Below are 23,614 nucleotides of genomic sequence, written 5' to 3'. Positions count from 1 at the left end.
AGGGCCGCCAGCAGCAGGTGCCACCCTCTCGCCCTCAGGTGAGCTGCAAGCCGCCGCAAGGCGCCTCAGCCCAACCCCGCCCAGATGCGGGAGGGGCCGCGCGCGCGAGGCGGAGCGCACTACGGCGCATGCTCCACCTGTGCCCGAGCTCGCTCCTCCCTGCTCCCCCTGCCTTGGGCGCCGGGTTGGCCTGCGCGCGGATCGGTGCATGCGCAGTACGGTGGCACCGCCCGTGAGGGGCGGGGCGGAGGCGGGCGGAGGGGGTCCCTGCTCCCCGCGCGCCCCCCCGCGCCCCCTCCCCCTCTCGCCGGCGGCGCGGCCCTGCCTGGCGTGACCCGGAACGGTAGCGTTCCGGTCCCGTCCGCCGACACACGGGCCGCGCCGCGAAGAAGCGGGAAGGAGGCGGCTGCCCGGTAAGCGCCGAGCGCCGGCGAGCCCAGCCCCGACCCCCGCCCGCTGAGGGATCACCCGCGAAGGCCCCAGCAAGGCCCATGTCCCGGGCTCCTGCCGCTCGCCTCGCTCCCGCCGGCCGCAGCGCCTCACCGCCGCTGGCAGCCCCTTCCCGCGCCTCCCGGGTTCGATCTTCTCCTTACGGCCGCCGCCCCCTGCGCTCCGTGTGCCCTGAGGGGCCTCCGGCCGCGCTGTCACCCTTCAGCCGAACTCGGCGGTGACAGTCGCCCCGCTCCCACCTCAGTTACCTCAGCTCCCCGTGCGCGAGCCCCGCGGCCGAGTCCTCCTCCCTCCCCTCGCTGGCTGAGCCGCCGCGTCGTCCCTGTCACCCATTTTGTGGCTGTCCCTGAGGCGCTGCCGGACGGAGCCGCCCCGGGGGAGCCGTGAGGTAACGGAGGGCTTCGCCATCCCCGGCTAGCGGGGCAAGCTCCCGTTTGCATCCCGCGTTGAAATCATCTGTTTCACGCTGTTGGCTTGTTTCTGTGGAGAGGGATGGCGGTGGTGCGTGTGGAAGCTTTCTGAGGAGAAAGTGGATTGCCTGCACTTCAATACCCTGTAGCTAGGTTTTTGTGTGATGGGGAAGACCTTTGTCTGGATTTTGGTCTCATGTTTGTCTGGAGTGCCGTTTTTCTGTATTTTCATAGCTGAAAGATCTATAAGCTCCAGTTTTGCGCCTGCTGTCACCATTTCTCTACTTCACAATATTCCTTCTTGTAAGCCTTATGTGACCTGGGCCAGAATCAGAGTCATCAGCCTGTTCTAAGGGTCTTCTATGCTTCGGTGTCCTCAGAGAGAAGAGCAGTGCAATGCTGATGCTCAGCAAACTGCACGCTCCTCTCCACAACAGCATCTCACTGTGTGTGGTTGCATGGAGTGTCTGTCTCTGCCGGGATCTGGAAAACACAGCTGTCTTATAGCAGAAAATATGGCTTGTAAATGGTTCCACTGGGTGAAAAGTGTTCTGAAGAGTCGTAGGTTGTGTTGAAGGACGTAGTCTGTGCAAGCTGTGCTCACCCCAAAAGCAAACATGAATCTTCTGTTGCTGCTTCCTGCTCAATTAATGGTATGAACTTTGGCTGCTGAAATGTAGACAAACTAAAGCCAGTGGCTGCTTTTAACTATCCGTGGATCACAGTATAGTTCTGCAGTAGCTCAGAAGTGCGGTTTCTTCTGCTCCCTCCAGCCTAGCTGATCGTTGTTGGATAGTTGCTAACAAAAATGAAAAGAGCGGATCATTGTAAACAGACTGAGATGGGAGTAGTCTCTTGCATCTTGTAACACTGCCACTTAATTTTCAGTTGATGGGAAAATCAGATTCTAGGCTGGTAGACTGTGTGAAATTACAGAAAAGGAAACTTGTTTTTTCAGATGTTTCAGTGTGTCTGAAGACCTGTGTCTGTTTTTCTTTCTTTACTGAATACAGTACATAACTGTGGAGAACAAAACATCCCAAATCTCTTTGATTTATTGTAGCATTTCTGTCAGATACAGTGCCATCTAGGTTAGTACTGCAGTCCATGTTTCCCAGTTATTGTATGCTCAAGTGGAAGAACTGTTTGTTGGCATGAGTTTTGGTGTGATCATTGATAAAGATCTGTGTACTCTCTTTAGCAGTTTAAACGACTGTTTTATTAAAATTTGGTGATGGTGGAACATCAGAGTGGGCAAACCTCTGTGCAAGATTTCCAGTGCTTATGGACTGCGCTTTTTACTGTGTTTTGCAGCTTACCAGCTCTGTGGTATTTTCCTTTTCCCTCCATGTTCTAAGATAGTATGATCTCTGTGGCCTTCTAGGCATGCTACCAAAGGTGTCTTCTGCATCAGGCTTGAGGAAAGGCCAACAAGTTTTAGAAGGTTCTGTCTATGTGCATGTTGGAATAGTTATTTTTATGCTGCAAAGATTTCATTGTACAAAATAGATGAGGTGGTGTACAGTTGACTCCTTAGGTATGAATAAATATATGCTTCTAAGTAACATGGTGAAGGGAAGCAAATTTGTGCTGTTTTTGCTTTCTTGTTAGCATGAAAGAGGAAAATACACTCAGAAGGTAGAGGCATGTGATAGAAACTCCTAAGAGATCTTTCACTAACATACTTCAGAAGTTCTTTTTTTCTTGCCTTGATCTTGCAATGGTGGAGCCTGTCTTGCCAACTAGGATCCAGTTTGAGAGGTGTATAATGCTATTAATGTGACTGTCTCTATTGCTCAGTAGGAAAAACAGCATAAGAAATGTTATGCTTTTACTTCCTGGCTTCAAAAATCACCCCATTTGATCATATTTTTAGTCTTTATACTGAAAAAGGGAAAATGGGTGTTAAAGCTGAGTTATATTCTTAATCGTAGCCTTAAGTGACTAGTCACAAGGAACATATTACTTGTTTGCTTTGAGCTTTTTCCAACTGAAATGATCACAGAAGCCACTTAACAGTTTAATGCAGCCTGCAAGTCATCATAGGATACTATCTTTTAACATATAAATAAATCATCATTAGAGTTTTCACAAGCACATGCATTATTTTCTTTGGGAAGGAGGATTTTTTCTTTGCTGTAAAGACACTACAATTTTTGATCTTCATCTTTGTAAGTAAAATGTCTTAGGATTCCTTAATTTTGCAAAGAACTGATAGTGTTGCAAACAAGTGGCAGAAATAGTAGCTTCCCAAATTGCAGAGAAGGGTAGCACAAGAACCAGTTGTGAAGTTGGGTAGAAGGAGACTTTTTAAAGAGGATCAATCTGAAAGTTGTCAGTACCAAAAGAAAAAAATCTTAATTTAGAACTAGCCATTTGTTACGTATTAAAGGGTTGTAAAGTCACTTAAGCAAAATTCCAAGAGAGAAAGTAACTAATTTTTACTAAGGACTTGGTTTGACATCTATGAAAGATAAGTCTTGCATGATCTTCAGTTAATTTTATTTTCCAGGGCTGTTTGCCAGAATGAAGCCAAGCAAATGATTGGCTGTACCGAACTGTTATATATGCAGTTTTAGTCAGGAAAATAAACTGGGCGTCTAACATCTAGTATTTAAATAGTATTTAAAAAGAATAAAGGTAGTATGGAAGTACTCAAGTGATGTATTTGATGACATGAGCCTGAAAGTATCAGTATTTTTCTGATGCTAAAAACATTTCCTTGACTTTGGTCATTTGGCCATTGTAGGATACGTGTTCTGCACAGGTGCATGCAGTGAATAATGATTTCCTGTGGGATATACTTTTAGGGAGTGGGTGGAAACCTTGACCAAGAGGCTGGCATTCTGAACACTCCTTGAAACTTCGTGTTCTTCTTAGTCCATTTCTGTTTATGTTCTTAATTAAAAGCACACAGTGGTTTTGGCAGATGAAGCCTTCTTGAAACTTTGGCTGCAGAATTTCCTTGCTCTGTGAGGGTTGGTGCTAGAGAGGCTCCTTCAACAGAACATTTCACTGTTCATCACTAAAATGTTGGCAGTCTTCATATTGACAAGGCTTAACTGACACAGGCAAGTTATAAAAATGGTCCATTAGAGCTTGACTTTCTCTCTTTAATCATAGGATTTTTTTAAATTTTAATTTTAACTGTATTGCCAAGTTGTACTGAGCTTAAAGTTTCTTTTGTTTAGCGAGCTAAATGGTACTGAGATTTGATAATGGGTATGAATTCAAAGTAGAATCATGTGCAGTGAAAAATCTCTTTCTTTGCAAATAAGGGTTATGTCTATTTCAGTTTGCTTTTCCCTAAGAACCAACCAGCGTTAAAGGCAAATATTTCTTTCAAGTCCCTGAAAAATATGGACTTTTCTGGAGAAAAAGAAAGAAATAATTAAAACTACTCTTTATAGACATAATTCTTACCACAAATCTGAGTAACTCTGCTCACTTGAAGCTCTAGTTTTGCTTTTACTTCTTTCTGTGGCAAAAGAGATCTTTCCTTCCTAGCAGTGACAGAAGCATGCACAGCCACTTTTTATCTGTACTCACTTATATCACATGGTCTCTTGGAAAGATGAATTTCTTAAATAAGTATAGTTGCTGGAAGTTGTCATCAAATTATTCTTGACTTATGATTTGTAAATATGAGATGCATCCTTGAATGTGGCAATATCACTGGGTCTGCCTATACTGAGAACTTTTATTCAAGAATTAAGATGTTAAAATTAACACTTGCTACCATAAATGTTTCACCCACAATTGTTGCTGTTCTTTTTGTATAGCCTTATACAAAACTATACAAAAATATAGACCTCCAGATTTTTTCAACCTGGAAGTCTGACTTTGAGAAAGTTTTTTAGGGTGCTCTTGTGCTATTCACCAAAGGTTTTGATTGTTTGCTATGATAGATATTACTGTGATTTACAGTAAAATTACAGGAAAAATATTAGAAACACTTCAAAGATTATCATTCCAAGTTCGCACATGAGATTTCAGTCTACTTGTGTTTCACATTCAGAAGTAAATTTGCTATATAAAAACCATAAAATTATAACAATATGCATTATAAGATTTTCTTGACAGGTTTCTGAGAATGTTTCTGATATATACCTGTAAAATAAATAATATCTATTCCATTAAAGCTATAACTTATGGATTAGTGTTGTAAGTAAAGGATATTTGAAGGAAAAATAACTAAAGACTTCAGTATTGTCTTTCTGAGTAGAAAGACTACGTTTTTCTGGTGGGAATGGAAAAGCTATTCTGAGGCCTTCAGCCAAACATCAAAGGCTCACCACAAAACCTGAAGTTATAGGAGCTTATCAAAGAAATACAGTATAAGTGTTTCACAATGGAAAGTGCTAAGGTGTTAGGTACTTGGCATTCCATGGCGATAGCAGCCTATGAGTAGTCACATCATTTAGGGATGCTGTACTGGTCCTGGGCTTTTAATGCTTTCACAGGCTGTGTCTTATGTAGAGTTCTGCATTGCTCCAACAACCAAACTGTCCATGGTAACAGGTACTCTGTAAACTGGTTAATGATTCACTCTTTTCCAGAAGGCATGGAATAAAAATGTGAAAGAGAAACAGTATCTTACCCTTTTTCCCAGGGGAGGAAAAAAAATAGTGGTCGCAGGTGGGAACCTCCCCATCCTGTCATAGAATCATAGAATGGGTTGGGTTGGGAAAGACCTTAAGATCATCCAGTTCCAACCCCCCTGCCATGGGCAGAGACGTCTCACACTGGACCATGTTGCCCAAGGCTCTGTCTTGAGGACTTTTTTCCTATATGACTCAAATGTATGTCCTTGGGCTTCCACACTGGGGTAGCTCCTCCCTGAGTGATACCAGGTTATTTAGGAAAGATTTGCATGCAGTTCTGTCTCTTCTCTGTCTGCCAAGCCTAAAAGATTTTAAACTAAGTAATGAGTGCGCTGCTGGTAGGTCTTGGAGGTAAAGGAAGATGTGGGTCAGAGCCATAGATAGCCAGTCTTCAGACCCCTCAGTGCCTTGTTTTGTCTTGTGTTGATTGCTTAAAAATGACACTGTTCATCACTGTTGGCTCACCTTTCATACCCCGTGTCTCCACAGAATAGTGTGGCTTGGAAATTGGTGGTGGTAAGGTGGCAATAAGAGGTTCATTTAAATCAGGGCTGTTGCTGAGTTTCCAATAGCCTGAGACTGAATTAAAACAAATTTGAGGCTACACTGTCTCTGAAAGGATGAGCCTTCCTTCTTGTTCCCAGTTCTAGGTTCCGCTGCTTCCTTTGCATAGTATCTGGCAATTATAGGGTGAGTCAGATCAGGACTGATCTGACTGAAAGGCCAACTCATCAAAAAACAAGCTATGATCTCTAGAACTGAAAGAGAGGTCTGAGGAAGGGGTGGGACAGCCTTTTTTGGTGGCAGGGTACAATTAAATAATTTTCATTACTAGCTTAAGCAATCCCCAGCAGGCACTTCCTTCCTCCAGCCTTAGCAAGGCTGGCTTCTGGATGGTCCATTCCCATCCACGCCATTCCCTTGGGTCACCTGTGACCAGGATGGTCTTTCTGGGGCTGGGAATAAGCACCTGGGGGCTGGGAAGGTCCTCAGGGAATGTATCTCTGTATGCTTCTCCTGTTCTCTTTTTTTTTTCTTTCGTTGCATTGCCTTCAGGAATGTTGCCAGACTAGGTCAGTGGTGAGGTGGACATAGTGAGCACCCACTCACGTCCCAGTTCCAGAAATCCATGTGAGAGAAAGTGCTTTAGTTGAGAATACATTAGTCAACAGCTGGTAAGAACAAATTTGTCATCATAACCATACTGGAAGGATTCGGAGTTTTGGAGTTTGTATGAACTGAAGATCTGATGTAGTGTTTTGGATGGGACTCGGTGGAAGGCATTCACTTACCTTACAGATTTTACCTGTAACATACATGAGTTGAGAACCGCTGGTCTAGCTACGGAAATAGCACATTGCCCGTCCTTTCTTCTGGTGGGAGCTAAGCTACTGCTGCTTGTCTCCTCCTTGGGAGCTTCATGCAGTAGTAGAAGCCTTTGCTGCAGTTGTTGATACAAAAGTTCGGCTGACAACATTTTCAGTGGGCAGAAGGGAAAATGTCAGCACTGATAACCTACTCTAGCCAGCACTTTTGGGAACAACTGTGCTAAAGACAGAGTACATCACACTGAAATGTCTACTGAGCTAGTCAGTTTGAAACAGGAAGCTGTTGTATTAGTTGTGCACCTCTTGTGGTATTCTGCCAAATTCCCTGGTCTTAAAATTGTACATTGCTGGTTTTGAAAGTACTTCTCTGGCAGTGCAAGGAAAATTTCCATGTGTGGAGGAGAATCTGGTTAAGGAATACGGTATATGCTTAGGTTTATATGACATTAAATACACCTTTGTAACTGAAGGGTTATTGATTTTTGTAAGAACAGTTACTTTAGAACATGCTTGGAATGATGATAAACAACACTTTCAGTTAACATGGTTAACAGACCAAGTATCATTTTTTTCAGACTAGCTGCTTTTTCTAGTTAAAGCTTGGCTAGTCCTTTAGCTGGAAAATTTATTGTGGTTCTTTTTCTTTTTCCCCAGAAAACCTACAGTGCCAAAATAAGAGCTGGTTCTGGTTTGTTGGAATTTTAACCTAAGGGTTTTACAGAGAAGGCTGATATTTCTGCTAAGTTTGTTTGAGCCTACCTCTAAAATCTGAAGAGTGTAATTACTGTCCAGGAAAGAGGAATATATTACATCATCTGTTAGTGCATGGCGTAAAAATTTGGTACAGCTGTGAAGTTTACCAAAAGGAGTGAAAAATGACAAAGCAAACCAGGCTTTAGTGTCCTTTCATGTTTATCATAATTAATAGTCTACATATTGTATTTGCTCTTCTATTTCCTTTACCATGTTCTGCTGGTTGAGGTTTATGTCAGCTTGCACTGTATGAGACACACAGACTGCCTTCACATATAAGGGTTTTTTTCACTATGTGTATTATCTACACCAATGAAACAAAACCTGCTTAATAGTAACATGGATGGTATTCTCACCTATAGCATGAGCAGCATAGTTAATGAGCATGCTACAGGGTACTTAACCTGCTTAGAACATTTTTTAATCAGCTCAGGATGGATACCAATAAGGTGATTTTTTTTGTTCTAGTATACAAAACTGTAATTAAAAAAAAACCCAAGAAGCTTCTGAAGGTGCAGTCAATGTAGAAATTAAGTCCTGACACCAAGCTATGGACAGTGCCCCCCTTCCATATCGAACAGATTCCCCATGCTAGAAGAATCAGTTGGATTTAGTTGGTGAACAGTTGTTTTTTCTTTCCTCAGCAGTGGTTTGAAATAGCAGTTGTTTAAAGTAGGAGCTTGAAAACAAGACTACATTATTTAATTTTGTTATGAAAAGGCTTTTAGAGCACAGTTCATAAGTTTAGGAGTTCTGTAAATGTTCCTGTCACTTGTCTGGAATGTTAAGTATTGCAGCAGTTACACATTGCTCACAGCAGTTGCAGCTCTGAAGTTTTCTCCAAAGAAGGAGTAGAGAAATTTAGGTATATAACAGCCAATTCTTGGCCAAAGCTCTGGTCTTTCCTCCCTTTGGTTTAAAAGAGAAGTAGCAATAGGAAATGTGGCTTGAAAACTGTGGATGGAAAACGTAACTTAAAAAGGTAGAATTTCTATTTTTGTAATTCCCCAACTTGTAATGGAAAACTGTAAAAACCCTTTTGAATTTTGAAGATAGTAATAGGAAAGTCCTTCCTCTGTAAATAGCTATCTGCTTCAGTTGTTCCAAAATTGCGGCATCAGTAAATCACTGACATCTGTGTAATTTCCTCACTGCACAAGAGCAGAGCAGACATGGCCCTGGCTGGTGCAGGGATCCATCCCACCTGGTACTGGGATGTGAACAGATGCCTCAGAAAAAAAAAACCAAACCCGAAGTCTTCCCTTCTGCTCTGCCTGCTTTCCCACCCTGCAATTATTTTTGGCTCAGAGGGGTTTCTGGGTCCTTTGTGCTCAGCTATTTAGCATCCATAAGGGAATTTCTCTACCTTGTGCATGTCCAATCTCCTCTTCCACTTACGCTTTGTGCAGCCACAGCATTCTTTCAATCTTCATTAAAAACATGGCTCATTTTTCTTAATTTGAACCTGGCTCTGACTTCATTTATTGGTCTTTTAGTGAAGAGATGATTAACAGCCAGTCCCTGTTTGTGTTCTCAGTATCCTCCAAGGTTTGATAGACTTTTGTTGTATTCCCTGTGAGATGTCTTATGGGAACTATTATAAGTTATATACCTTTGATCTTATTTTTGCCCCTTGCTGAAACTCTTCCAGGTCTATAGGGAATCCTTTTTTTTCCAGGTGGAGAGACCAGAGCTACATATATCAATTAAGCTGTGGGTAGATGGGCAAAAATTTGATGTGTTGGGTGAGATATTTGTATTTTATGATTTGTTCTCTGTTCCTTTCTTTAATAATTCCTGGAATTGCTTTGGTGTTGGTTTGTTTGGGGTGTTTTGCCTTATTCTAAACACTGTTATAGTAAAACCTGATAGTTTAATGAAGTTGTGAATCAAAACACTGAAGTCTTGCTGAACAATGTTGATGAGTTGAGAGCACATTTATATACGAAGCTTTTCCCCGAGAGTTAGATTGCTTTGTATTTATCTACATTTAAGTTTATTTGCTATTTTTATTGTCCAGTTGGTCTCTTCTGTGATTCCATGCAGTTTCCTGTTATCCTTGGTATCTTAAATAACCCTCTAGCATCATCTAACTTTCAGGTCACTAAAACTGATGTCTTCATCTTGAGCAATAAAACAAATGCACTGCTTTGGGCTTCTGGAATCTGGTGGTTAATGGATTATGTTTTTGGAATTATTGAGCAAGAGACATCATGGTAGAGTGCCCTTGCAGCTTGCAGGCTGGAAGCTTGAGCTATGGAACTTATAAATGTAGAAAACTCTGTCTCTTCCTATATAGCTTATTTTGTATCCACTTGGGGAAATTCTGAATCTGTGTTTCACAGGGGGTTGAAGAGGCTGTATTTCATAATCTTTTCTTCACAGTTCTGCCTTTTGGGACTGTGTAAGTGACCTAAAAACGTCATTCCCTTATTATCTGGGCAAATGTTGTCAGCCTAAATACATCAAATCTAAAGAACCTATACAAATAGAGGGTGAAAGTGTACTAACTCCATTGCTCTTAGACGTATTTAATTTTCCTCTGTAACTTGGGTATGTGATTTTTCAACTATGCTCAGTATAGTCAGTTTTGAGGGATCAGTTGTTTCTATTTTTCTGGAACTCCTAAAAGTTAATTTGAAGATTATTTATAATTTTAGTAATAATTCACAACTTTTAAATAGATAGAACTGCTTAATACCTTTTGATACCTTGTATTTTCAACCAAAAGCTAAAGGCTAACACCTCTGAGGTGCTTAACCCTCACCTTAGAGCCATAGCAAACTACTTTTTTGTACTCTTTTAATTAGGCCTTACTTTTGTGACAGCAATATTGGCATAAATAGGCTTGTTAGATAATGGGTGAGATTATTTTAATCACAGTTAGAAATCATACCCTCCCTGCTTCAGCTTTCAGGTTTCTAAAGAGTGCATAAGAGTCACCCTGAAAGCATTGCATGTTGGCTGGGTGGATGTATCATATCAGTTTCCAGTAAAGAGCAGAGCCATGCCATTGGGCAAAACACTTTTAAATTATTATTTATGGAGTTGTATTTGCAGTTGGTATAAAATGCAGGACTGGTTTCACATGCCTCCACAGAGCAAGGAGAGCATGCTTCTGAACAAGATTCTCTTTTGTTTCCTGGACTATGTGTGCTGTGGAAAGAGAGACCTCTGGGAAGGGATACAGGTTAGAGCAAATAGTTACATTTTAGTTTAGGAATGCAGTCTTTCTATCTGATATTTTGGGCTTTGTTTTGTAATTTTTCCATCTTGATTTATTTTATAATTGATACTGTAGCGCTGGTGTTAATCAGGTGTTTTCCAGTAGTGTCTTGTGCCTGTTGATAAATTGCTTGTTTAGTAGTGTGATAGATTAATACTTTGTTTAGTAGTGTGAGATGAGGAACTTCCAAAAGTCTCTCTTTTGACTACCTCATAGAGTTACAACTCTGAATGACACTGCAGCTTCTTAGTGTTCAGCTCCTACTTCACTTTTTTGTTTTTCTTTTTTTTTTTTTTTTAATTTATTTCTTGAGGTGGGAGGAATTGTGTGTAAAGGGAAAGGAAATCTTCAGTAATTCCTTTTTTCTCCCTAGGGTAAAATGTAAACTACAGCTTCATATGCAGTATTTGCTTTTTAAAACAATAATGAAAGAATATTTTAGCTCTCATTTGAATGAGAGTGTTATTTAGTGTTTTGTGTTAATCTTTAGAAAGTTTTATTTGGCCAGTGAGCATTTTTTTTTTTCCTTATTTAAAATTAATGTTGGGCAGAGACAGGTTTATTGTTGATTCCTAATACTGTGTCTTCCTAAGGAATGTGTTCATCTTTAGAAGCATAAAGGTCATCTTTTTCTGCAATATCGGCCTCTTGAGAAACTGGGTGAAGTAGGGATTTTTCTACTTACAGTTCAACAATATTGATGCGTTTGTTTTCAGTGCTGAAACCCCATCTTCCTTTCCTGGAGAAGGCAGGAGGAGAGAATTTGCACAGAGAGGTCATAAATTCACTTTAGGAGCCTGAGTGAGCAGCTGCTTTAAGAACCTGTAATGCTAATTAATGTCCTTATTTTATGCTACGGGGGACTCATTTGTATTTTTTTCTCAGTTTTAAAACTATAATTACACAATCTTCTTTCAGTAAGAAAGTAACCACTTGAGTTTAGTTTGTCTGGAACAAAAACAGGACCAGCAGTACCCAAACTTCCTTGTTCTCTAAGTATCTTCGAAGTCTCTGGAAAGGTGGTTCTGCCTTTGAGTTTCAGTAAATCACAAATAGTGGTTTTCAATGTAAAATTTGTGGGTATTTTAAACTAGTGCTGAGCTGAAACATAAAGGTTATACTTAGTTACTTTATTGAGTTTCAGTTAGTTACATCACTTTGTAATGCAGTTACTGTTATTGAAGCAAATACTGTAGCATGTTTTCAGGAACAAAATGTGTTTCTAAACCGTGTTTTTAGAAAAGTTTTATGGATCAGAAACATTTGACTGCGCCCAGTCTTTTGTCACTGGTAACCTCTGTGATATATTTGTTGGAGTATAAATGGTTTGTACTGCAAAAGCTAATGTTAGCCTGTATTCCTCTTTGAGATTATACATCCAGTGGGTTACATTACTGTACTACTTGCTGTAATAAGTGGATCCCAAATGTATGGATCTTTTACTGTGCATGCAAAGATCATGTGTGCAGTGGGCATCTGGCATGTGGTAAGGTGTGTCGGACTTGATGAGTGTGCTCTGTAGACTTGATAAATGTGTATTGCAAGTGGCCATTGCGGGATGTCTGCATGCCAGCTGGAACTACTGCTTTATCTTAGATTGCCAGACAAGGTTGTCAAGCTCTGCCCAAATGTATGATAGTCATACACTAACCTTCGTTGTAGCACTGTTTTTCTAGCTTCGTGAGCTGTCAAAATTATGGTTCTGATTTGCTGGATTTGTTGCAAGACAAACTGAAGTAATTTTTAAATGCAGTCAGCTTCACAAGCTGTGCAGTGGAACTTTGTTTCTCAAGTATGCTATGGGCAAGTTTTTTATGTAGTCTGTAGAACATCAAAATATTCAATAGCAATGATGCCAGCTTTACTAAACAGCTCTATCCTCTTTGGTCTTCTCAGTTTTAGTTTTTAACTGCATAAGATCAAAAGCACAAGTGTTGAACTCATAAACATGAAAATGGCAAGAAATGTAAGTGTGGCAACTTGGCGCTACCTGTAAATATTAGCATCTACTTCTGGAATCTAGTAGGTAGTTGTACCACTTAAAATTATGTGTGTATAGCAAATATATTACCTTCATGGGGCTTTTCTGGTTTGGGTTTTGGTTTTCTTAGGAGTGTCTCATCTCCATTACCTCTCAGTTATTTAATCTTCTCTGAAGGCATTCTGATTACTAGTAGACATGTGGCAGGACCAGTGCATTTTTGGCATTCTGATGATGAAACTGCAACAGCAAACAAAGTTTTCTGTGTATGTTCTTGCCAGCTTTCAGAGCTAAAGGGAGTCTGGAAGCTATAAGCAAATATTTCCAGTGTCTTAAAATGCAACTTCCTGTTGCTTCTGTAAACAGCACTTAGGGTTCTGAGGAGGCAACTGGAGTTTTACTGGATACTTCTGTGCAGCTGAGGTGGTGATAGGGAAGGAGGAATGTGTGTTGGTGTATGGTGTTAATTTTGTTAACTGAAAAGAATTAGTACTCCTGATCAATGTGTTTTTGTGTGGCACGTCTCGTACTCAACCACCAGTCTGCTTTTTGTGCCTTTGAAAAGCTTCACTTCTTAAGAGATGGAAACAACTAGATGTGTTTCATGTTTCTAATCAGCTGCAGGATATACCTGATCACTTCCACCCAGAATGTGTAAAACTGAAAGAGGAGTGGAAGTTTCCTTCTCTTAATCTTGCATCCTGAGTCTTCTGACTCAGGGGAGATGAAGAAAACAGCTGACAACTATCTCACTCTTACAAGAGAGAAGATTTCAATGTGTGTAGTCTTTCTCTTAGTCTGTGCTTCAAATTATGGCTGTCAGCCGGTCTACGCTTTCTTAGGTTGTCTTCCAGAATCAATTAGTAGTTCTTGTGATAACTGTGATGTTTGGGTCTGCTGCAGCTGCTCCTGATTTGAGTAAAGTCGGCTTTGTTTCCTGGGATTTCCTTTATTTGCTCCTGGTTAGAGTGACATTATTTACAATTGTCTGCTCTTTGAGAAGTAAAGATACTGCAGTATCTTTAGACTGTGGACCTTAGAACGTGGCGGGTTACGTACGATTTCTTGTTAGGGATAATCGTTGGAATCATATGACTACTACTAAATTCTGTGAAATCCCATGTGTTTAATAATGTGATTTTTAATAATAAGTGGTTTCAGGGAATCTGAAATGTTTAGTTTTTATAAATTACTCTTTTATTTGCAGCTGCTATTTCTCTCTCAGTACTTCAGTTACCAAGCTGGCAGTAATCTCTTCTCAGATCCAGTGTTGTTGGTAGTCAAGCTGTTGCCTGAATACTCCCACAGTATTTGCCTTCCCACAGTCAGAAATAAAGAACGTTGCTGCCCTAATAAGCCTTTCTTTTGCTAGCTAACAAGTGAACTCAGCAACATGGGTCACTTATAAAATATCCTCAGTTCAGTTCCATTTGTGGAAAGAGAACTGGAAAAAAAAGTACCATAATTTGGAGTGGAGCTGTAGAAAGTCCTTGGTTCTTGATAAAAATTCCTTTTAAAAAGTAAAACCCATTGGTCAGTCACGTGCATTCAGTTTGGCTTTAATTTATGGTCTTTACTGTTGTTATGGACTTCTGGTCCTAAATAAAGCATTACAAAAAAAAAGACACTGCTTTTCATTTGTATTTTATAAATAAAATTTCTTTCTGCTTGTAGATTTGTTTGTAAATGCATCATAAACAGACAGCCCAGAATGAAGAAAGCAAGCAGGAGTGTTGGCTCAGTGCCCAAAGTGCCTGGAGTAAATAAAACTCAAACAACTGACAAAGCCAAACCAGAAAACGGCTCCTCAGTGTCTGCAGTAACAAAACTCTCTAAAACCGGGACATCAGCATCTCTTTTGAAGGTAAGAACCAATAGAACCGTCTGATTATTTATATTTTTTACAATAAAGCTTTAAAAAGAGTAGAATTTTAAGGTGTGTCTTTAATGCAGCTTAGACTAAAGGTTTGCTCTGTGGGTAACTGAAGGGAATTTGAGTAGTTACACAGCACTGGGCAGGGTGGTAGGATTTTGAGGGGCATTTAAGCTGTATTTTTCATATCGCAGTGTGCAGTGTGATGGAAAGCAATATACTTTGCACAACCTGGCTGTTCCGCAAAAGGAACAGAGTGGAAGTTGCATTTTGATGAATGTTTTTAGTAGTGTATGTGTTATGCTTGAATGATGTGTCAGTGACTAATGGGATTTGATAAGAGTTATTTATTGATTCTGAAACAAGAACTAATGAGGTATCTAACATAGGAAGCTTTTTGGTATCAGTGATCCGTGTTAGGTCAGTGCAGCTGCATTCTTGTAGTTGGTTTGGCCTTTGCTTTCTGTGAAGTACTGCTTGAGCTGATTTTTCACAAGTTGATTCTTGCTCCTAGAACAAGTTCAAAGGTAGAGGTTTTCTCTTATTAACAAAACAGGGCAGTAACCTTGGAAGGATGTGGTTTTCAACAACCAAGAAAAATAAGACATACTGAGGTGTGCTAGTGTGGAGTTTTCACCTGGAAGCAAACACATCTGAGTTGAATGGATGGATGGTGTGAGCCTGGGCTGCCTCCCTCTCCTGGCCTGGAGACTTGGCTGGACCCACCTCCTTTTGCCTTTCTGCAGCTCAGTATGCAGAGCTGTGGCACAGCTCTGCCCTGGAGCAGAGGAACAGAACAAGGAAAAGGGCTGGTGTCTGCAATTGGAACCTGAGCCACTGTCACCTCCAGGAAGCCAGATAGGCCATTTAAATAACTGACAAATAAAGACTTAAAATAAAAGAGGTGGTAAGGGCTGAGGTCTTTCTGTAATAGCTGTGCAGGATTAGTGAAATCAAAAGGTGTGTGCTCTTTCTCGATTTTCTTCTTGCCTTTTTTTTTTTATGGAAGAATGGTTAATACTTTTGTTGACAAACTTGCAAGCCAGGTTTCAGGTAGATTTTCTCCCAGTGCCCTCCTGTTTCCTCTGTCATCCAACGTATCTTGCAGTTTTCTTAACTTTAAAGAATCTTTTGATGCTTGTTGACACTACTTATTTTGTATTTCTAGAAATATTTCAAAGAATATGGAAACAAAAGTCCTTTGTAGTTTACTTACCAAATTTCTCATGTCATACCTCTTGGTGAGATAAAGAAGGAGAATGATCTAACACTGAAGAAATTTGGCCCAGTATGCTTTCACAATTTTACTTATATTAGTAACACTTCTGGCTATGTTTGGGTGTGGGATTAGAATTTATGACAATTGTATGATTGGGGCACAATGAAAATTTTTCTCTTAATTACTCAGACTTATCTCAGCTTTATGTTACAGACAGGCTTACTCACACAGTTGGATGTCTTCTGCTTGTTAAGCTGTTGTGCCAAATATGCGACTTAATAATGATGCATCTTACCTTCTTTGAGTGTCCTATACTTACACAACAAAGTTAGTTGCTTGGGTTTTTTGTTACTGATACTGGAAAATCACATTTATAATTGCTGTCTTAAAAGGAGTATCAATAACAAGTTGTATTATTTTTAAAATAATTTTTTGTATAGTTTTATATTTGATCTTGTTGGTGAAGCATTTGACACATTGTTTTCCTCTTAGTGGTTGTAGGATCTTCTCTGGGACTTGATGAATTAGTGTGTGCATTATGAATTCCATTTAATATTCATTGACCAAAAAACCCAAAAAAGCCAGAAATAAATAACTTCAATTGCAACAGCTTACTCATTTGTTCAGTTCTCAGGGAAGGTGTCTGTGTAGATACAGAAGCCTTTGAGTTGGATATTGAATGAATGACCACTGTTAAAGAGAAGAAATACACCTATGCCCTACTATAGCAGTCTTAACTCATTCAGCAATGATGCTGCAAATTAGAAAGTTACTTTGTAATTATAGGATGGGATTTTTCCTCTTCTCTTCATGATACAACCATAGAACGGTGTTCAGCTTCAGGTGGGCTTCTTTCACTACACATTGTTCCATAGATTTGTCCCGTTTCTTGGAGTTTTCAAAGTGGGTGGACAATGAGCACAGGAAGAAACTCTAAGACCCACCCTTCTGTACAGCTGAGCACTGCTCCAGAGGTTGGTTTGTCCATCTGCTTCACTGTGCTTTTTGTTGGTTAATTCATGTGGGTTTCTGGCTCCCACTTTGCCTGGGACTTTTGTAAATGTTCAGCACCCACCGCCACCCCAAGTTAGTACAGCAGGAGGGTCATTGCCACCCACTTTTAGTTTTTAATTTGTCAAAAAATACTCTGCAAATAAAAATGTGTTCTTATTTTTAAGGTCATTAATTTTACTTTTTTTGTCTGATGTGCTTGTGGTCATACTGACACTCACAACTGTAATTAGATGGTGTCGTGGTTTAAGCCCAGCCAGTAACGCAGAACCACGCAGCTGCTCGCTCACTCCCCCCCAGCCCCTGCTTCTTCCTCTTCCAGCTCTTGGAGGGATGGGGAGGAAAATCGAAAGAATGTAAATCCCACGGGTTGAGATAAGAACAGTCCAGTAACTAAGGTATAACACAAACCACTACTGCTGCCACCAATAAGGGTAAGGGAAATAACAATGGGAGAGAATACAATTGCTCACCACCTGCTGACCAATACCCAGCCTGACCCGAGCAGCTATCTAGGCCTTCCAGGTAACTCCCCCCATTTTATATACTGGGCATGATGTGCTGCGGTATGGAATACCCCTTTGGCTAGTTTGGGTCAGGTGTCCTGTCTCTGCTTCCTCCTGGCTTTCTGTGCCCCTCCTCACTGGCAGAGCATGAGACTAAAAAAGTCCTTGATCAAAGTAAACATTACTTAGCAAGAACTAAGAACATCAGTGTGTTACCAGCACTGTTCCCAGACTGAAGTCAGAAACACAGCTCTGCACCAGCTACTAAGAAGAAGAAAAATGACTGCTACTGCTGAACCCAGAACAGACGGCAGCTGTACTTCGTACAAACACATTGCAAAATCCAGTGTCCCTGAAAAGCCAGGACTTGGACACCAGTATTTGAATATTCAAAATTAGAATGTGTTTTCAGTATTTATGTGTCTAGGCTTCAGTATTCTGTTTGCAAAATGCAGTAACTTAATTACAGATTGTTGTTAAGTTTGATGTTTGAAGCACTCAAATGCAGCAACAGCAAGCTTCAAAGAAAGTTCTAGGTAGGAATAATTATATATATTTATATTTATATATATATAAAAAGGGATTTGAATAAGGTGCAGTAAATAGGATATACATGTTGAGAAACTAAGATGAAATGAATTGTAGAGGTCATTCAAGTTACATTGCACTGAAAGAAAGATGGGAGGGAAAACAGACTATGATTTGTATAATTATAAAGTGTTTTTTTAATACAGAAAATCAAAATAGGTCTGGATGAGCATTTCTAATTCTGGTAATTTCTAATGTTTCATATTTTAATGTGGGGGTTTTAATGCTAAGCAGGATTGCACTGTCCTCAGTAAACGAGGAAAAAAGCTGTTTAATAAACATACAACATTGATTTTTTTTTCTTCCATTAAAAATATACACAACAAAAGTACTTTGATTTTTTACAGTTAAGAATGGTTGTCATTGTGGAGCATTAAGAAAAGAGAGCTGCTGGTTCGTAGTTTTTCCGGAGCTTTGCTAAATAGTTTTCTTTGCCAAGAGTGTAGTGTTACAGTTTGGAGAAACTGTTTACTAATTGGCTGCAGAGGAGGCAGTGCCTTCCAGTCTATACTAGAAATAGTTTATGGGTAAGTCAGAAGAAGAATTGCTGTCTTAAATTCCTTTGTTCAGCAAGGACTGGGGATGACTAATGTCAGAGTGTGTATTTTACTTAGCTTTTTTTTTTCTTTAAGCTGAGTCACCTCTTGACCTATTTGGCTTGATAACATGTACTTGTACTGTAAGTGTCTAAAAGCTTAATCTAATTTCCTCACTCTTTCAACAGGGTAAAAACATTGACAACTAATAGTCTGTTTGAACTCTCATCTTTGCTGACTGGTAGATTCAGTAGCAAAATAGAAAATCACTTTCTACACCATTTTAGAATACCTTGGTTTAGGTGATAGTTGCATCACAAGGTTGTTCCCCCCACCACCAGTACTGGAGGGCTGTCATACAGAGTAGTTTGCGCTCAGCTCTTCCCACACAAGTGGTGTGAACTTTCTTGATTTTGTAGTCCTCCAACATTTTTATTGTCCCGTTGGTACTTAGATTGCATCTGCTGATTTGCATGGGTGTGTGACACAGCAGATCAAGGAACTGATCTGGCTCCTGGGAGGAAGGAGCCCTTTGAAAAGGCTTCAGTTTACACAGATCAGTGTAAGCATGTGGAGAAGAGTGGGATGGAACAGTGACTTCTTTGTAGCAGAAAAGCCAGCTTAGTTGCACATCAGACAAAAGGCTCGGAATAATGTTTTCTTCCAGCCTTCTGTAAACCTTTTTAGAAGGCTATACCACTTCCTACATGATTCAGTAAAAACGTTCTTGTCCTGGAGGATTTTACCCTCGCAAATATGTTTCTATTGGCAAATTATCTGTATTTCTAACAACTGCTCGTAGAACAAATATGTTCTCTTCCCAAACTCCTTTTGTTTTGCAGCTGCTCTTTGTAAACGGCATAAATCCCAGCATGTCCTTTCCACAGTGTCATGATCAGTGTTCCTAACTGCTCTGAAATTCTCATTTGAAAAAAGGAACTATATAGAATGAAGATGCAACTGTTTCTTTTTTTCAATTAAGCAAACATACCTTTGTTCTTACTATATAAAGCCATGTCTGGCATGTAGTTTTTAACATCAATATGTATGGGAGCTAGAAATTATAAAACTGCAGAATTTGAACGTCATGAAGTAAAGCAGCTGGTTAATTCCTAAGCACTACCTCTTTGCTGGGATGCTGATTGAGATTTCAAATGTGTTGTCCAGCTGAACAATACAGTTACTCGAGGAATGCTGCTAACACAGCTGTTTTCTTTTAATTTTTTCTTGGCCTTATAACAGGAGAAGTGTTTAGCGTATTTTGATTGTTTCACCATTTGAAAAAATGCATTTTAAAGAGTTGTGAAGTCTGGCAATTAATACTTGAGAACTTAGTATTTGTAGTTTGCTTTAATTTGAAAGATGAATTCTTATTTGGAAATTTGGTTCTTGAGGCTCCTGTGCTTACTGCCTTGTCACATTCCAGGCAGCTTCTGTGGCTAACAGTAGTTTCAGGAATGATCATACAAGGTCAGACAAAAATACATCAAACATAGTATGTCTCTGAGAGTGCTTATTAAAGAGCATAACAACAAAGCAAAGATATATGATGAGGGTGGCTCTTTCCCCTTCTAATTCACTGAGTTCTGATATTTTGTTAATGTTGGATTTTTTTTGTTGTTGTTTGGGGCTTTTTGTGTGGTTTGGTTTGTTCTTTTTGTTGTGCAATTTTCCACCAGAAAATGCTTGATCATATTCTATTGAAGGGCATTATCTAACTTCTTAGTATTTGGAGGTTTATTTGTCTTCATTCTTATGCTTAAGCAAGCTTTCAGTCAAACTTGACAAGTGTTACACTGTGGTGTGTTACTGTACTTGCCTTAATTATGTTTTTTCTTTTTTCGGTATTGAAGCATTAACCATTTTGTCTGGGAGAGAGAAGACTCTTTTTCTATGGTCAATCATATGTAAGGAGTTGAAGTTCAGCTTCCAGCTTAGTAACCCTGCACAGTGCAGTGCATTTGTACTTTTCAACATTCTTTCATAGACACATGACTAGTCAAATACATACTTTTTAAACTGATGAAATCATTAACAGAAGAAATGTTGGCTATGCAGACATCTCAGCCAGCTGCCTTAAAGCTGCTTCTTCCCTTTCTTTCAGACTAAGAGCAATGATGACCTCTTAGCGGGGATGGCAGGTGGTGGTGGAGTGACAATGACCAATGGTGTCAAGGCAAAGAAGAGCACTTGTGTATCAACAGCATCTTCAGCTTCAGGGACAACCATGAACAGTCTGGAAAATAAACCCAAAACTATTGCAGGTAAATGGATATATTGATCCTTAAAGATTGTAAATGGGTGGCTTTTTATTTTCCTATTACGTATTGAGGATCCAGGCTGCCTAATGAATGTCAGTAAGGCCATGCTGAAATCAAATGGCTTCTGTTCTCTTTTTATGGTTTTTAATAGTGTAATTGCCTTTTTGGAGGGTGTTCCTTTTATTCTTTTCAGTACTGATTATGCAACTACCGTATAAAACTAGATGTTATAATTAATCTATAGAATCATAGGTTTGTCTAAAATAATTTGTTTTAAAAAACCTGTGCATCAAGCTCTAAATCTTTTAAGATGAGATCGCTTGTTGCAGTCAACGTTTTGGGCATCCTGTATTGCTTTATAAAGTAAGAGAGCTTTTGGAAAATTAAAATCTAGTGTTTTATCAATGTGGTTGGAAGTATGTCTTGCCTTCTGTTGCTGTTCTTGATACAATAATGCTTGCAAAGCTGTGAAGTGTCTGAAAATAAAAGTAGTAATAATCTATCCTTGTCTTCATGAAATGAGATGAAAATACAAAACCTCTTAACTTTTATTTTGGGGAATCATAATATGTAAACTGTCACTTAAAAACTTACGTTCAAATCTACTCAAAAGAGAGACAAATGTGAACTTGTAGGAATAACACTGCTGCAGTTTGTGCATAATTTATCAGAAGCTGTTGAATAGGGAAAAGAAAAGAAACTTGCAAATGTTAAACTATAAGGTCTTTCTCATTTCCAATATATAGGTAAAGCATAGCAATTAGTAAAGTGTGTATCAATTAAAATATAACTACACTGATTCATGATTCAGGTTGTAGAAGTGTTTGCTCCAAATGTATTTTATGAAATGTATTGACCAGTGTGATTTTAGAAGATCAACTGCTGTATTGCTGATACAAAATACACAGTCGTCTGTTACAAATGACTGTATTTTAAATTAATGTTCCTAACTTTCAAAAAAACATATAGGTAGCAGTTCCACAACTAAGCGTAGCACTTCATCTGGAAATAAAGAGTCAAGCTCTTCTAGAGAAAGAATACGCGACCGTTCTCGTTTAAGCCAGAGCAAAAAGCTGCCTTTGACTGGCCAGGGGACCAATGATACGGTACTGGCAAAACGCTCCCGCAGTCGCACCAACCCAGAATCAGATATTCGAATGAGTAAGTCCAAATCAGACAATCAAATCAGTGACAAAGCTGCACTGGAAGCAAAGGTGAATGATCTTTTGACATTGGCAAAAACTAAAGATGTGGAAATCTTGCATCTGAGGAATGAGCTACGGGATATGCGTGCTCAACTGGGACTTAATGAAGATCAGCTTGAAGGTGATGAAAAATCTGAGGAAAAAGAGGCCATAGTTGTCCATCAGCCAACTGATGTAGAGTCTACATTGCTACAGTTACAGGAACAAAACACTGCCATCCGAGAAGAGCTGAACCAGCTGAAGAATGAGAATCGAATGTTAAAAGACAGACTAAATGCATTAGGCTTTTCTTTGGAGCAAAGGCTGGATAACTCTGAAAAACTCTTTGGCTATCAGTCCTTGAGTCCAGAGATTACAGCTGGCAACCACAGTGATGGTGGTGGTACTCTGACATCTTCAGTGGAGGGTTCTGCTCCTGGATCAATGGAAGACTTGTTAAGTCAGGATGAAAACACTTTGATGGACAACCAACATAGTAATTCCATGGATAATTTAGACAGTGAGTGCAGTGAAGTTTATCAGCCGCTGACATCAAGTGATGATGCCTTAGATGCTCCATCATCTTCGGAGTCTGAAGGTGTACCAAGTATAGAAAGATCTAGGAAGGGAAGTAGTGGCAATGCAAGTGAAGTGTCTGTAGCGTGTCTGACAGAACGGATACATCAGATGGAAGAGAATCAGCACAGTACTGCTGAAGAGCTCCAAGCCACACTTCAAGAACTTGCAGATTTGCAACAAATAACACAAGAGCTAAACAGTGAGAATGAAAGACTTGGAGAGGAAAAAGTAATCCTCATGGAATCCTTATGCCAGCAAAGTGACAAGTTGGAACACTTCAGCCGCCAGATCGAGTATTTTCGGTCCCTTTTAGATGAACACCATATTTCATATGTAATTGATGAAGATATGAAAAGTGGTCGCTACATGGAGTTAGAGCAACGTTATATGGACCTTGCAGAGAACGCTCGGTTTGAGCGAGAGCAGCTGTTAGGTGTTCAGCAGCACTTGAGCAACACTTTGAAAATGGCAGAACAAGACAACAAAGAAGCTCAAGAAATGATAGGGGCGTTAAAAGAACGAAATCACCACATGGAACGGATTATTGAGTCAGAGCAGAAAAGCAAAACAGCGATAGCATCTACCTTAGAGGAGTACAAAGCCACAGTAGCCAGTGACCAGATTGAGATGAACAGGCTGAAAGCTCAGTTAGAGCATGAAAAGCAGAAAGTGGCTGAGTTGTATTCCATACACAACTCTGGAGACAAATCGGATATACAAGATTTGCTGGAGAGTGTCAGGCTGGATAAAGAAAAAGCAGAGACCTTGGCCAGTAGTCTGCAAGAAGAGCTGGCACATACCCGCAACGATGCCAACCGACTGCAGGATGCCATTGCTAAGGTACTGTTTAAACCAGTTGTATTTTAACATCCAGTATACAATATGACTTACTGTTGGTTGCTGTAGTTCTTTTTGAAGTAAAGAGTTAATGATGAGGTTAATAGGATTGCCTCAGTGTTAGGATTGGTTCCTTTCTCTTGATCTTTGTTATGAAAATGTCAGAGGCCTTTTTAGAAATTATAGGGACACATTCAGCCACATGGTAACTGTCATGCTGCTGCTTTTAAAATGCTGGTATTTAAACTCTGCAACTTACTTCAAGCAC

General features: G+C 39.9%; 1 protein-coding gene across 3 annotated transcripts in view; it reads left to right on the top strand.

Annotated features, from left to right (window-relative positions):
- Positions 1–285: 285 nt before the first annotated feature.
- The window catches only part of SPECC1L (sperm antigen with calponin homology and coiled-coil domains 1 like), a 64,842-nt gene continuing 41,513 nt past the window's right edge, over positions 286–23,614 (top strand). The window contains exons 1-4 of one of the 3 annotated variants that reach the window (XM_080628956.1): positions 286–413; positions 14,427–14,616; positions 20,590–20,749; positions 21,716–23,349. In XM_080628956.1, coding sequence (XP_080485082.1) covers positions 14,464–14,616; positions 20,590–20,749; positions 21,716–23,349 — 1,947 coding nt within the window. In that variant the 5' untranslated portion in view covers positions 286–413; positions 14,427–14,463. Of the gene's footprint in view, positions 839–14,426; positions 14,617–20,589; positions 20,750–21,715; positions 23,350–23,614 lie in introns of all 3 variants that reach the window. The other 2 variants (XM_080628957.1, XM_080628955.1) reach the window with 2 other exon arrangements.

Source organism: Psittacula echo, assembly GCF_963264785.1.
Source record: "Psittacula echo genome assembly, chromosome: 13".
NCBI lineage: Eukaryota > Metazoa > Chordata > Aves > Psittaciformes > Psittacidae > Psittacula > Psittacula echo.
Note: the sequence above shows the minus strand (reverse complement) of the source record. Positions and strands in the feature narration are given on the sequence as shown.